General features: G+C 40.4%; 1 protein-coding gene across 1 annotated transcript; it reads right to left on the bottom strand.

Annotated features, from left to right (window-relative positions):
- Positions 1–49: 49 nt before the first annotated feature.
- On the bottom strand, positions 50–4,203 carry LOC145465524 (uncharacterized). The gene has a single exon (XM_081449305.1). It carries the CDS (start codon positions 3,374–3,376, stop codon positions 1,523–1,525), a length of 1,854 nt encoding a protein of 617 aa, XP_081305431.1. The 5' UTR covers positions 3,377–4,203; the 3' UTR covers positions 50–1,522.
- Between the last annotated feature and the right edge of the window lie 11,364 nt (positions 4,204–15,567).

Raw genomic sequence — 15,567 nt, 5'->3', positions numbered from 1 at the left:
GTTCATTCGATCCGTAGTAACAAGCTTGGTTCGATCAATATCCATTTTTTTTTCCATGGAGTGACTGTCATAAAGGCTCCATAAAACGAGTGGGGTAGTGGGTACCTGATTGCCCCAAACGAAATCAAGCGTTCCCGTACAATGGTTTATTGAGATTACGGCCGAAGTCTAAACAACGCATCTTGTTTCCCCATTTCAGTCTGACATCTTCTGATCATATTCTTGTGACAACCACAATTAACTGTGCCGGGTTGTTCATTAACGCTAAACCAGGATTAAAAGTTAACCAAAGTATTCTCTTTTTCTTTTAAATGCTTGTCACTGCTTATGTTATTACGCTTGAGGACGTACACTATCAACAGAAAACCTCGCCGAATAGTTATAGAACTAAAATCAAAATTCTGGTTAATCCTGGGTTAGCTTAATCGGGCTTTGAACAACCCGGCAGGGGTACTGATAAATAAAAAGATATTTCCTTCCCAAATATGGCCAAGTGTCAAGCAAGCACAAAGGAGGGGAGGATGGGGAACGTTTACATTATAAGAGACCGTGTGATGGGAAAAACCGAACAATTACGACAGGGAAAAAGACTGGTTAGCAATCTAATTACTGGCAAATGACCAGAACAGGTGGTTATAGTATTTGCCTCTGCCAACTTGTGCGTGCTTGTTACTAAATTATTGCCAGAAAAAACTCACTATTGAACAAGAACATAAAAAATGCCTTATTCCAGTTTAATTGAACAGCCACTAAATTATGCTTTTCTTAGTTTAGTAGGTCATTTGCGCGAAACTTTGAGCTTAGAATTGCTCACTTAAAAATATTTGCCAGAGTAAACAAAATGTTTATTTAACTTGGACTTGGCGAGACCGGTTACGACAGTAACAAAATACAATCAAAGAAATATACATAGATGAACGCCGAATGAAAACGATAGGTAGAGTTAGAATTGTCAATTAATGTTCAGTCAAAGCAGTGCTTTTAGCACCACGAGAATTCACATTCTCGTAGTCTCTTCCAGCAGGCGTGGAGTTACTTGGTGTGCAGCGGGACAAATGGCGCGCGAAAGAAAAGTGGAGAAACGCTGCGCGGGAATGCGAGAGGAAGCGTTCGTTCGCTTCTCGTACCAAGCCCCTTCTCTCCTCTTTTTCGCACTGCGTCCCAACTAACTGAACGCCAGGAAGAGGCTAGCATTTCCGCTGTATGTGAACCGGCCACTTGCAGCCACGGACACGAATTCGGCTTGAATAGGCTGTACCAGTTTACTTTTATCGGGAAACTGATTTAATCTTTTCAAGCAACGCTTTCCTCCCGATCACTCAATCACGGGTGCCAAGAAAATTACAATAAATGCAATAGCATGAACAACTAACATTACTGTCACCTGCAACATGCCAACAACAAGACTTGGATCACGTGCAGACAAGCGCAAGGTGTTAACAAAACCTGAATAGCTTTATGTTTGACTTAGACGACACAAATATTTGCTTTTTAAGAAAGTCGTAATTTGATCAAAGCTTTTTTACACCTCGGATACCATAGAAAGTCTTGGAGACCAGCCCATCTCTCGCCGTCTCCCGGAATGCGTCCGTAATTTAATTTCCTGAGGTTCAATTGTGCTTTCCTCTCGAGCTGGGCGAAAATCGTCTTCACTTATAGAACCACTGACTTTCGGTCGGCAGTCGAGTACTAAATCTGAAGGTAGTCCCCATGCCCCGTCAGGTTGCTGCAAACATGGAAGAGAGGCTGGTCTACTGGGCAGAAGCTGCGCTTTGGGGGCACGTCGACTGCTGGGATGGATAGCAGGTGCTGTGTTGCCACGATTTCGAGGCAGTGTTTTAATTCTTCGGTCATGTAACTCATCACTGGAATATCTCCTAGTAGGATAGTTTCTGGAAAGACTACCATTGGGAATTTTATCACGCATTTCATCGCGATCAGATCTTATCTTAAATGAAGCTTTGTTTGCTCTTTCATCAGCAGACCGTCTTTCGCGGCTTTTGTCACGGACTCGTCCACTTCTGTTGTGTGACGAAACAGCTTCAATCTTTGTGACACTCGAATTTTCATCCTCGCTCCCTTGGAATGTACTGAAACTTGGTCTTCTAGAGACACTGTCTCCTGAGGCCAAAGAGGCTCCATCAACAGAGGATGTTCGCTTTTGAGGGCGGACCGAGTTGCTCGTTCTTTTATCATCCTCGTCTGTGTCGTGCCCGCTGTCTTCGCTTATTGAGTTTCCCGTATACATGGTTGTCACAAAAGGCTGCAGACAGGTGGCGCGTGACATGTCGTTCTGGTTACCAAAGCTACGTGTGCTTGGTGTTCGACTGGGAGGTCTCCTCAATGAACCGTTCAAACTCCTATTATTACCAAAGGGGTTACTTCGTTCACAACAAGTGCTACTTGTGCGTCTTAGCACTTGTTGCCTTTGGATCGCAAGCCTCTGTAAATGTCTGTCTCTCGTGCGGTTGACGAAAACAAAATAGAACACGAAGCTGGCGACGATAGCTAACAAGATGGGCCCTACAAAGACCGCCACGTAAAACCAGATGCGTGGCTCACATCGCCAAGTGGAAATAAGCTCATTACTGAGATAAGAAGGCTCGTTCGTGACCTCGAGCACGCCAACTTCAGATGACCCAAACAATAACCGCGCCGAACACGTTTCTCTGGATGCCGCGTTACAACTGAAAATTGAAGATTCTAGATCGTACACCTTACGGTTCAAAATCAAATCTAGTTTCATCCTTGTGAAGTCTTTCTTTCCTCTGGCGTAACTAAAGAGAATGAAGTAGTTGCCTGTTTCATGAACGTTAAGAGTGTAAGATATTTTCGAAGGCTGCGAGGAATACTCTGTATCGCTACTGATGGTCTCAGTTGAATCACTGTTGCGATCAAGCCATTCGTCCAAACGCTTTCTGTCTTTGAAAATAAAGAGCTTTAAAGAGCTCTCAGACTTGGCATCTATGATAACAGAAGATCCCTCAAGTAAATAGAAACCCTTGTACCAATATTTAAATTTAGATACAAACACTTCGGTCGACATATTTGTTTGTCGCGGTTGGGGACTTACGTGGGAGGACGGTACAATCCAGAGCTTTCGTTTGGAAGAGTCCTTGCCGAGAGAAATTTCTTCACAGAAAGCTGTTGATACCGAAATCAGCCTCATGTCGCCTTCAGCAAGATCATAAGTCTGTGAGAGAAACGTTGAGAAGTTCAAAATGAGAATAATGAGTGCTAGGGCTGTTGATAACACAATCAACGTGGATATGCCAGAACAAATCCAAATTCGAAGACGCCAACGTTGGTTATCCAAGTAGTCCTTTCCATCGATGTTGTTTGGTACATAAACCGCCTCGACTGTTGAAGTCGCCATAGAAATATTATTCAGTTTATATCTCACGCAAGGTCCAAAATAAAAGCGAACCTGAGATCAATCCTTTGCCCTGAGACGACCCATGTACATGATATGAAAAGTGATACCATTCGTTGGAGAATATATGGGTTGAAAGAATGCAAATTATTTTGGCTGTCAAGCTTTTGTCAATAACAATACCAACAGCAGATCGTATTGCTGTCCCGTGATTGCTTTTAACACATGGTTCAAATCCGGGAAAAAGAATTCTTGTACCTCTAGTAAACTTGTGTCGTACGTTATCACGAAAAAATTATGCACCATGTTACGGCAGCTTCCAATTTTCCTTTTTCGTTTGGAATCGTTCCGGGCAAACGGTCCAAACGGTGTGTCCACAAAACCGGATGCGTGAGAAGTGTCTGGTCACTCTACAGGAAACTACACCCGACCACGCCCAGCCTTAAGAAAACAAATTATAAAATATAAATCAAATTGTCGTGGTGCGTTTAGGAGATTTACTTCGTATCCTTACATGAGCCCCCGGCATGAGCCTCAGCGCAGGCATGGCAAACATGTTGTACCGCTAGTAAACTTGTCTCGTACGTTATCACGAAAAAATTATGCGCCATGTTACGGTAGCTTCCAATTTTCCTTTTTCGTTTGGAATCGGGCAAACGGTCCAAACGGTGTTTCCACAAAACCGGATGTGTGAGAAGTGTCTGGCCTCTTCTTCGGTTATGTTGTCTGTGACTAGAAGTGAAAATTGTAAAAAATAGACCTCTGCTTAGTTTATGAGAAGCACTGTTTCCTTTATACGATCAGGGGTCGATCAGTATTTCTGAAATAAATCCCCGGGTTCTGGGAATACCCTTCCCGGGATTAAACCGCCCGTTTATTACAACTGATTTTCCGCACCTTGCCAGTCAATGTAGCATTGAAATTTTATTCGGTAATTTCAAGGTAATTAAGGTAAAGACGTCATACAGACGCAGCTATAGAAGGCATACGGACTACGAGCAGCCCTTCTTTTCCTTTGTCCCTCAAGTATGAAAAACTCATTTGACCTCATTTATAATAATAATAATAATTTTTTTTTTAATTTTAAGCTTTGCAAAATGCTATAATATTTACATAATTTGATGTCTGTTAAACCTGTAAAACATGTTTCCGTATCTAATCATGATATCATGGTTACTACAACTAATACTAATACTACTATCATCATCATAACATTAATTAACATATTCCATACAAATTGGTATATACAAGGTAAAAGTAAGTAAAAGAAATAAACCATTAAAACCTATTTCAACAGTGTTTACATAATGGCTCCCTCCTGGGCTTCAACGTCAATATCGGTATATTACAAGGTAAAAGTAAATAATAATAATTATAATTATAATAATAATAATAATAGTTGTGATAAAAGTAATAATGAAAACTTTGTGAAAATCTCCTCAGAAAACCTATTTAACAAATCTTCACACAGTCCACTAACGTAGACTTAAATTTTGATGAAAATAAAAATATCATGAGATCCTGAAATACTAATTCACAAGCTGATGCCATTATCGACTTTCTAAAATTAGTGGACACACGCCCGGTTAGCGTTTAATGATGATGATAATGATGATGATGATGATAATAATAAAAATAATGAGGGAAAAAACACTATTCATATACTACAGTTTCGATAAAAATAAAATATTAATAAAACAATCAATAAAAATAATAGTAATTTTATTGGGCTTATTAATAATAATAAACATTCATTTCCATGTCCATGATGTATTTAGCTATACAGTAAGCTAATTGGGGACACCTATCTACTCAAACTAATCTAGATACTAAAATATCAAAATACTAAAATACGTTTACTAAAACTATTACAATGTATGGATACAAGAGAAAATGATGGATATGAAAGTGAACTAATTTTCTAATTTAAAATGAACGTTATGACGATGTGTGGATCCAATTGATCTGATTAGGTAGGCAGATAGGGAGGTTGCTAGAACCCTACGGAAGATGGGAAAAGGGGGAAAAGAAAAGAGAAGACGGGAGGTGGGATTCCCATTGCCGGGGTATGCCGGAAGAAAGAGAAAAAACGATAGAGATCGAGATAGTTGGCATTAGAAAAAGGCTTAGAACAGTCACCAAGAAACATGATGCCCCCGGAGGAATCGGAATTCGGCGGGACGAGTAAGTAAGTAAGCAACTTTATTTTACCAGGGTAGCCCATTCAGCAACTAGGGTGGTATCCATAGGAGCTAGGGCTTTCCACAAGTTGCTCGGCAACTTTTTAGCAACTTCTCGTATTTCGAGCAACGTTTTTCCTATCGAGCAACCTTTTGCATTCTGAGCAATTTCTAGTTTTCTACCAATTCTGAGAAATCGGAGCAGCTTGATGCTCAAATTGGCCATGCTTCCATATTTAACAATGTCTTAGTAGACAATTTATGAATTTTCTGTGAAAAAGGAGCCAGATCCCCCTCCTCCTTGGAGCAGATCATTGGTTCCAGCTCCAGATAGTCGGGCTGCTAGATCAGCGATTTTTTAAAGAAAATTCAAAATGGGGGACGAAGATTCACACTCGACTGACTCGAGTGTCTCACGTGAAGAATTTTTCGTTCGATCTCTATTCACGGCCTCGGTCAAGATTCTCCAGCTTGGTTAATAAGAGCTAAGTACAATTTAAAAATTAAAAGTACCATTTTGAAAAATTCTAAAATTAGAGAAACACCCTGATCCTTCCCGCCCAGTTTTATAAAGATTCAAAGTGCAAAGGGAGTATGATCTTCGACCAACTCATCTTATTTGTCTTATTTCTTATATAGATATAATTCCCGGTGAAATAAAATGCTCAATAACCAGCACGCCACCAACGTTCCACAGTTTTATTACCCTGGGAAGCCGTTCAGTTCAGGATTTGGCCTGATTGACGGTTTATCCCGAGATGAAATCCTTGTCTAGTAGGGGTGGCGAATGATCCTTTAAAAACCCATGGTCTCGCAAAATTTTCGTCGAATTTCACGAGTCTCGCAGTCTAGTTTTTTAGCGGTTATGTGCATCTCACAGTCTCGATTTTTCTCACAAAGCTGTCTCGCAGTCTCGATTTTTTTCAAGGCTAAGAAAGTCGTTTAGTACCGATTTGTTTAAATTATTTTTGTTGGTAAAGTTAAAAGACATCACAACATCTTAGAACCTGAACGTCTCGAGCTCGCATTTAAAACACTTTAAAGAGCTTTAAAGTCTCGGTCTCGCAATTGAAGAAATTAAAATGTCTCGGGATCGCAAGGAAAAACGTTAATCTCGTCGTCTCGCAAAGTCTCGCATTTACCATTCGCCACCCCTTCTAGTCATGCACTTTTATCACGCCGCTACTCGATAATGCTCAAGTTCGTAAAAGGCAAGGGTGTAATTTTGTATCAGCAAAAGATTTACAGTCAGTTTGGAACTCTGTCTTCCGGAAGGCCCTCATACAAAGAAGGGATTCGTTTTGATGTCAAGCCGAAATGGAAGTTAATAATACTTTACAGAGCACAAGATGCATAACTGGCTATTTTTACGAGCTCTCGACCATAAAATGATCATGATTAACAATATAACAGCTAATTAGTTCTCTATACATTGCTTGGTTTTGTCAAGATGCTCCGTCCTCTCGTGGTTCTGTGGACAATAATAAACATCTGCAGGGAAGATTTTCTGAAGGTAGCCAGAGATTTCCGAGGATCGAAGACCCGAAGATCTCGATCTCGACTTAATCTCGACAAGTTTAGGCTCACTTATTAAACTTGAGAATATTGTTGTCGTTAGCAAAAGTGTTCACACGTGAAAAATACAATAACTTGTGCATGAACCTGATACCAACCTCTGTACCGGGGAATATTGGCCCGAGATACGTCGCGGCAGTACACGTAGTATGGAGCGTGCGCAGCGAGGTTCGTACAAAAACGACGTCCGAGCTGGGCCAATAATATTCCCGTCAGTATGGCTCGAACAAGTTAAGTTAGTAAGTACTTCTCTTCCCTTCGAGCTTTGAGAGCTTCAATGCTTATCATCAGCATTTTGTCTTCATCCAAACGTAACTGATAACTTGTACGACCCTTGAACAGTTCTCGAGGCCACAGAACTTTGATCCTTTTTTAGTTTCCGAGCTTCCATTAGCTTATTAACTTTCTCGTGATGCGCTCACAGCACGAGTCAGATCTTTTCATTTCCGCTCCATTCAAGCTTGGTTTTTCGCATAATGAATTTTCCAACACAATAAGTCGACAATGCTCATTTCATTTCAAACCGGATTACCTTTTACAGCATAGCGGGCAATCAGTGATACTCAAGAAGTTCCTGGTGCTTTCATGTTCATCTCGGCATGGTCAATCGAACGTTCGGAAATCGAACTCAATCAATGGATTGAGTTCGATTGAGTACGATTGTAGTTCTGCAATAGAACGAAATCGAACACCGAACTTTGTATGAGTTCGATTTCCGAACCAGTCGAACCTAACCAAACATAGCCAGCGAGCAGGCTCTTATGCGTTGCAGCAAGAACAAAGGCGATAAGCAAAGAGTAACCGAGCGAAGCAAGCCGGTGAGGAGACTCACGCTTCGTTCGTCGACGGCTTTGTTCGTGCCACCAACGATACTCGCCGACGGCTTTTCTCGTGCCACGAATGATGAGAGCATGCTCCCAGGCTAAAGCGAACAAATCTAACCCAATCGAACTCAGTCCATTGGGCTGTGTTCGATTGAGTTCGGAAAGATACTAGGGAGAGAATAAGTGAGAGCAAAGGCTAAACTAAACTGATGTCATGGCACTTCTGTGCCGAGTGATGATGTCGCTGTACTGGGGCAAAGCAAAGGCAAAATACATCAGATACATGCACTGTTATGTACTCTACGTGACTGAACAGAGAGATATTGGGCGACTTTTCATCGAAAGCCGCTATTCCTATCAGCGCTATATCAGTTGAAGTGTATAAGAAACCACTATACTGTCGTGAAGTTTATTTTTAGGCAAATCACTACCGAGACAACAGACTGTGTTTGTCTGTTTACAACAATCTAAAATTGCTTGAAGTTGCTATTGCTTGTCAGACCCAGCTACTGTTTATTTTGATTTTACTTCGTTTGCGTAGTTTTAAATTGTCTATCGCTCAATATACCTTTTTTAAATTATTTATTTATATTTATTTTCATTCTGTTTCATGTCGCCCGCGTCACCAATACTGCCTGCGCCCATCCCCCCTGCATGGAATTTATTCATTTCTATCCAGGTTCGTCACCATTTAATGTCTTGATAAAATGTCTGCTTCAATACACGAGTTAAGTCAATCGTCATGAAAGCCTTTGGCTAAATTGTCGGTTTTCCGTTTTGTGTATTTTTTTTGGTGTGTGTGGAATTGATGATGCGTGAGAAAAGTCGCCTTCATTAAATCATTCAGTTTTCTATTCTAGTTGTGATTAGTTTGTTACAGAGCCCAAGTGCTTGATGTCAAGGGAACTAGCTTCATCATCTTGCAATAGAGGGAAAAAATGCCAAAAGACTAAAAACTAAAAAGAAAGAAGTAATCAACCAAAAGATTCAAAACGTGTGTGAAGTTCTGATTTCTTGATATCCTCTCATAAAATCACATTTGATGAACTTAACACTTCTATCAATACTTGTAATTTTGCGCTTCTTCAAAATACCCTTTAATTTTTTTTCGCTGTAGAATTTTCTACCCAATTTATTTGTATATTTGATACCAGCATTCCGTAATATAATAACTTATAGAAATTATAAAAAAAAAATTGTCTACAATGAGCTGCGACTGTAGTCCGTTAAACTGCAGCGAAAGTTTACTTTTACATGATAGTCGCTATCGTGTGAAATGACACTAGGTTTACACTAAACGGAAATTGTTTCGGATTCGAGACGAATCCAGATTGTTTTAGTACCGGATTGATTTTGTCGTTTACACACAAGTCGGCCGAAGAAATATAAACTCCTGGGTTTGATCGTGTCCCGGAGATTTTGAATCCGTATTTTAAAGTGGGAACATTTTTTCCCGTCTGCTACTTTTTCTGCCCACTTTTGAGGTTGTAGTAGAACCGAAGTGATGGACCCAGTAGTTCCATTGCCGATGGCGATCGCTGTTTGCTTCATTCTGTTACAGGACCAGGCACTCAATTTTATAATGGGAAATGCCATATTCGAGAGAAGACGAAATTAATGACGCAAGCCAATTGTTGACGTTCTCTACATTTTGTCGGACGGGACGGACGACGATGATGACGAAGACCACAACGGTTTTGGATGAGACCACGTAGAACAAATGCCTGGTTGGACAATACAACAACTGACGTGATCAGCGAGTAGAAAGAAAAATTCAGACTGTCCCCCCCTACTCCCAGCCTTCTTTTTTGGCGGCATTATTTTTCACCCTGAGTACGTTGTCGAGGTAACAATCAGTTCGGTAACTATTTCAGCGTGAATCGTCGTGTGTAAAGGGTTAGGAATCCGAATACCCTTACAGTGTAAACGCCCAGGAGTAAGAATAGCTGGTTTTCACATGACGTCACCAAAATTCGAACTACTAAACTATTGATCTTCCTGAGATTTTACTTAAATGATGTATAAGAGCAGCTGAAAACTTATATTCATACAAATCTTCGCTCCCAATGGGTTCTTGGTTTTGTGATACACTACGCTTGAATTTCTAAGCTTTTGCGTGACGCGGCATTTACATGACGGCCTAGAGACCTGTCATGATGGTTAAAAAAGTGACTTATTTCGGGGAACTTGGCTACCTGAACAGTTCATGTCTTAGAAAAAGTATTATTTTAATGTTTTAGAGTTCCTCGAGGGATAAATTCACGCTTTTGTAGCAAAACTCAGTGACAGATGTTTCTGTTGGTTTCCGGCCGCCATTTTGGAGCCCATACGGATGGGCACCAGCATGGCGTCCCGGGCATGGCGTCTCCATACAAATCTCTATAAATTTGGGTAAAAAATTTCTCCGCATATCCCGCTTAAGAAAAATTGCTATGTCCAGAATTTTGGCGAGAGTCTTTGCATATTTACCTTCTTTCATTTCCCAGATTCTGGACTTTATCTATTGACCGGTTTTGATTTTTATTTTGATCTATTTTGAATTGCGTGACACTGAAAACCAGCAATACTCTAAAGGACCTTAAGTGATGAATACGGAATCATTTACGAATCCGGAAAAATCTAGACTACGAGTAGTCCCTCTTTCGCTTAGTCCGTCGTGCGTGACGCGAAAGAAAACCGCGAGAAAAAAATGGCCGCGCGAAATCCTCCTTTCGCGTTCTTCTCACCCGCAGGATCTCGCGCAGCCGTTCTTCTCGCCCCCAGGATTTCGCGCGGCCATTTTTTTCTCGCGGTTTCCTTTCGCGTCACGCACGACGGACTAAGCGAAAGAGGGACTACTCGTAGTCTAGGAAAAATCTCTTCTAGCGTAAACCCAGTCCAAGTGGCAATGAAGTTCTCGCTGTTGAATGAAAATTCATCACAGTTTTTTTTCTCAGGGACAATTCGACAGTGAGATTGACACGAGCCCAAAGAGCTATTACGTTGGAGGCTCACTTTGACGCGAAAAAAAAAGGGGATGAAAGGTGCTTTTTGTCGTCCTGGTAATTGGCAACTCAGCTGTAGAAGTTAGCCTGAAATTAGCTAGTTGATGTACGGCTCAAATACTCAGTGGAGGAGGGTACGCGCTGTCAGCGGTGGTTCATTTTTACATAGAGAGTGGTGCAGGTGTTATCAGGGTAAAAGTGAGAGGGGGTGGGGGGTGGGACTGACCGTGAGAGGGTTTATAATCATCCTACGTTGTGTCGGTTTCTGCTTTTGTATTCTTCATTTTATACGTGAAGCCGATTAGATCACTATTGATCCAACGTATACCAGCAGGATCATCGTTCCGGTTGCTTGCTTAAACATTTTATAATCGTCGACTCTTGGTTACTAAGTACGTGAGGCAATTTGTCTGCCTTGAACGTCCGTAACCTTCCGTCTTTAGAACGCAACTAACCCTGCATAAAACCACTAAAAGCGCAATGTTTTCTCAGTTTTCATTACATTCATCTTTAATTCAGTTCAGTAGTTCCGTACGGCATCGCTGGTCTTTCCTTGTCTTATTGTCATGAAAATGTGAACACATCAAGGTCACACTTTAGTTGCCACACAATAGTGCATGTTTTAATTTGTGTTTTGCTCTGATTGCGTGTTGTGCATTGAAGCAAAGTTTTTCGTTCCTGTTGGGAGAAGGATGCCACGGAAACCACCTAATTTTAATTACTCTTTCAACCTTGAGTGCTTTTGTAAGTCGATCAGTAACTCTGAATCGTGTAAATGACATGAGTTTAAGCCGGATTGCACGAAACTACTCGCAACTTTATTTCCAGCTTCTTTATTCCCATCGGTGACGGGAATTTTCTTGTAATAAGAAAAGGTGTCTTTATTTTACACGCGCAAGGACCATAAAGTTTTGACCATGCTTTTAAATATCCGAACAATTACTATTGTTACTCATACAAGCAAATGTAGGACCCGTGCTTTGACTTGCGTGAAATTTGTTCGTAATAACAGATCGTACTTGATATATTGAGCAATCGGGCCCATGTGTCCGGCAATTTTGCAGTGGTCGCCCGGAAAAGGCCCCTTTTTAACCTATGTAGAATTAATCCAAACTTTACTAATCTTGACGATAAATCTTACCAAAACCCAGCAAGAGGAAATGTGCTTTCCTGATATAATTTATCATAAACGCATACATTTTTAAGAACATTAACAATATATCTGAATTATTTACTAAGGTAAATAAACTCAAGTGGCCAGATGGAAGAGCCATATATTAATCAAGGAAAAAAAAAACAGTCTTGAAATCAGAAATCCATATCTGTTCTCATGAAAAGGTTCAGGCTTGGTTCAGGACCCCCAGTGACCGGCTGGACGGCGGGTGAGCTCATAACACAATAAAACCAAAGAGTATTTTTTTATAGTAAGCACTTATTTTTTATCTTGAATTTTTCCTGGCTACCTCACATCAATTTTGAATTAATCGACAAAATAATTCGATTTGCAAGCGTCTTGAATTTTCAAAAAGTCAAGAAAACCTCACAGTTTTTAATGATGGAATATTGGCCCATTCACTGGAACTAATGTAAGGATTTCTTTTACGTTTCGATTATACCAACGGGAGAATGAACCAGAAAGGGCTACTTTGTGCTTTTTTTACGGTACTTTATGATGCATCATGATGGTAAAGCCGACTGAATACTTCAGTAGCGGTTTTCACTTAGATAAGAAAATAAGCCAAAACTTTGATCAATCAGCGGCTGCGTGTTACAATATTATTTACACTATTTTGTTTGTGAGGATCCACACACAGTATTTTCAGAAACTATGACTAACTATATATCATGTTTGAACCACAAAAACTCTGTCTGAGATCTACATTATCTAAGCAACCAAATCTTATGTAAATTGCTGAAGTGATGACAATAAACATTATGGATGAAGTATTAGCAGCGACACCAGAAACACTTCTCTTTCTTGTTAAGTCTCCCGGATTTGAGTAACTTTGCCCTTGCCATTTTCTCAGCGGCGGAGAAATATGGTCGCACCTCAAGACTGTGTGCCAAGTGCCAAAATATCTCTGATCACAAAGTGAGAATTAAACGACCAAATTCAGTCTATTTAATGATTTGTGCTGTACTTCAGTCTCTCCTTGGGTGGGGCGGAAGAGGGCTAGATAAAACAAAGGCAAAGAGTAAACGTTTAATTGGAAAAGCCAGATAATAAATAAGGTAAGGTACTTTTAAGGTAGAGCATGAATTGTTTTCGTTTGGAGCACTATGATAACTCTATCAATTTGATGAATTTAATCAGAGCTAAGAATATGTGCAAAACAGTTTCTCTAGGCTCGATTTCCACCGCTCATTCGAGTCCGGTCTCTGTTCCTCTCCGAGAAGAGAGGGGTGGAACGTGGAAAGGGGAGAGGAGAAGCGTCGCGACTGGTAATCCACAGTTTCACTTGAGTTTCAGATATCTGGCGTACCTTGGACATACCTGTTACTTGGCTCGGAAGGAATTTGTTCAGCTGTTGTTAAGTAAACATGTCATTTCTAATCAATTTGACAGCCCTGTTCGTTTCAGTTGACAAGTGGTCGAGAACTTTCGCTAAAATTCTTTTATTATCACGCATAAGGCTACAGAGTGCGTGTGTATGAACAGGCGGAAGAAACCAAAGCACTAGTCACGAGCCGTACCGAACACAATGTTCTCATGATTTTCTTGCTACAATAGCAAGTATGCTTCACGGGTTTCAAAGCGAAACTTCTATCTATATGGTTTTTGAAATTAAATATGTCTTGTCAGTATTTATCTCTGGATCTCGCTTGCGTACTAAATTACTTTTATTCATTCAATTCTGCCCACTCAGCAACCAAAGCTAACCTGTTAAAATTCTTTCAAGCTTCGTTCAGGTTTCTGCATGGAAACGCGAATAGTACAGCAATCAGGATGTCACTCCTCCCTCAATACAGTGTCACGTCAACTGATTGAAGCTGTATTTTTATACACTGGAATTCTCCCAACTTTTGGCGCAACATGTGGAAATTAGTTTGGGGAAAAGTGTACTTAAACAAAGTGGTATCATATTACCTTAATGATAACGTGTCACGCTAATTCCGAAGCGTTTGCATTTGAGTAGTGACTGATGCGAAATATAACTATCGATTGTTAATTGTATGTACATATTAAAGGTATTGGATAAGCCGGTGGATAGCTGGGTGTTCTTCCTTCCTGCCCTGAAAGCCGGATTATTATTCTCTGTGACCGCAAAATTACTGTGATAGCCTATTGGCATATTCACATTTCTTTTGAGCAGTTGAAATTTAAATGCGTGTTCAGAGGAAACAATTTGCTCCATATCAGTATCACATGGTTGTCATGTCAAGCTGAGTCAGGAGGACGCGTTGAAGAATAAGCGACAAAATAATTTGCCGTAAAATCCTCCTGTCAAGAACCGAACTGAGTAAAGTAAAATATTAATCTCTTCAAGCATTGAGTTGTTGTTTCAGCTGAGAGTTCAAGGTGAAACCATAGTGGCCCTATTAGCCTTGGGTTGGCTATTAAAGGGCTGGTTCGCCCCCAAAACCATTACGTCATAAATGACACACTGTTATAGATTCTTGTACTGGTTCACTCAATTTCTTGGCCCAATTTTGACGGGTTATCAGATGCTTTCTATTTTGAATAAAACTGTCTGCGCTATTTCTTCGATTTGCATCAGATATTAATTATTCTATTATTTTGTTCTTTCATTTTAGCGTGAATCGTCGCTTAATGGTTTTCTTTTTCGTGCAACAGCTACATATTGTTCCGACTTTCTATAGCGATAATTTTAAGCGGTGGCTGAATTATATATTCAAGGGCCCATTCATCGATTCAAGGCTGTCTGTGTAAGCCTCAGATTTTCTTTTCAAATGCCACGAACTTTGTGCTAACGAGATTCTGGCTTGATAGGGAATAGACAAATGGGTTTAGGCTCCAGTACATAACCCTAGAATAACCCTGGCGATTCTCACGAGCACGTATGAATTCTCAGTCCCTTCAAAAGCGATCAAATACTGAGCTCATAAATGCATTAAGATTAACAACAGCCAGGTTTGTCCAGCTTGGAAACCATCTCATTATTCGATCGTTCGATATGAGCTAGTCAGTTGTTCCGGCCCAGTCTGTTCCCTCGTAACGGCTTTCGTGTAGGAACTGTGCTTGTGTGGGCGAAATGAGATGCTCCGTACTGTTTTATTTGAAATGGATTTTAATCACTGTTCGTGTAAGTCAAATACATGTATGTAGTAAATGACAACTCAAGCTCAGAAAAATCATTGACATCCGCGAGGAAACAACCACATTGCGTGCAGAACAGTTCAGGAAGAAGTCCTATCGCCTATGAATTATTCACAGCTGCCCTAAGCCACAACGATTAAAGGAAAAAACTAACAATAGGTCGTCATTATTTACTCTGCGCGCTTAAGGTTTTTTTTAAAGCTTTTTCTAGCACTTAAATAAGCAAATATTTTGACAAATCCACTTCATTTCATACCATTTCACTTTTACACCGACTCGCTGCCCTTCGCCGCGGTACATTAAAGTCACGCGTCAAACAGACTGAACTAGAAACGCAAAAATGTAGTATTTT

Source organism: Orbicella franksi, chromosome 13 (genome assembly GCF_964199315.1).
Source record: "Orbicella franksi chromosome 13, jaOrbFran1.1, whole genome shotgun sequence".
NCBI classification, from domain to species: domain Eukaryota; kingdom Metazoa; phylum Cnidaria; class Anthozoa; order Scleractinia; family Merulinidae; genus Orbicella; species Orbicella franksi.
This window is presented reverse-complemented; position numbering and strand designations above follow the sequence as displayed.

Bases quoted from the DNA above. Each gene is read 5' to 3' on its own strand.
- LOC145465524 (XM_081449305.1), bottom strand. From the start codon at position 3,376: ATGGCGACTTCAACAGTCGAGGCGGTTTATGTACCAAACAACATCGAT.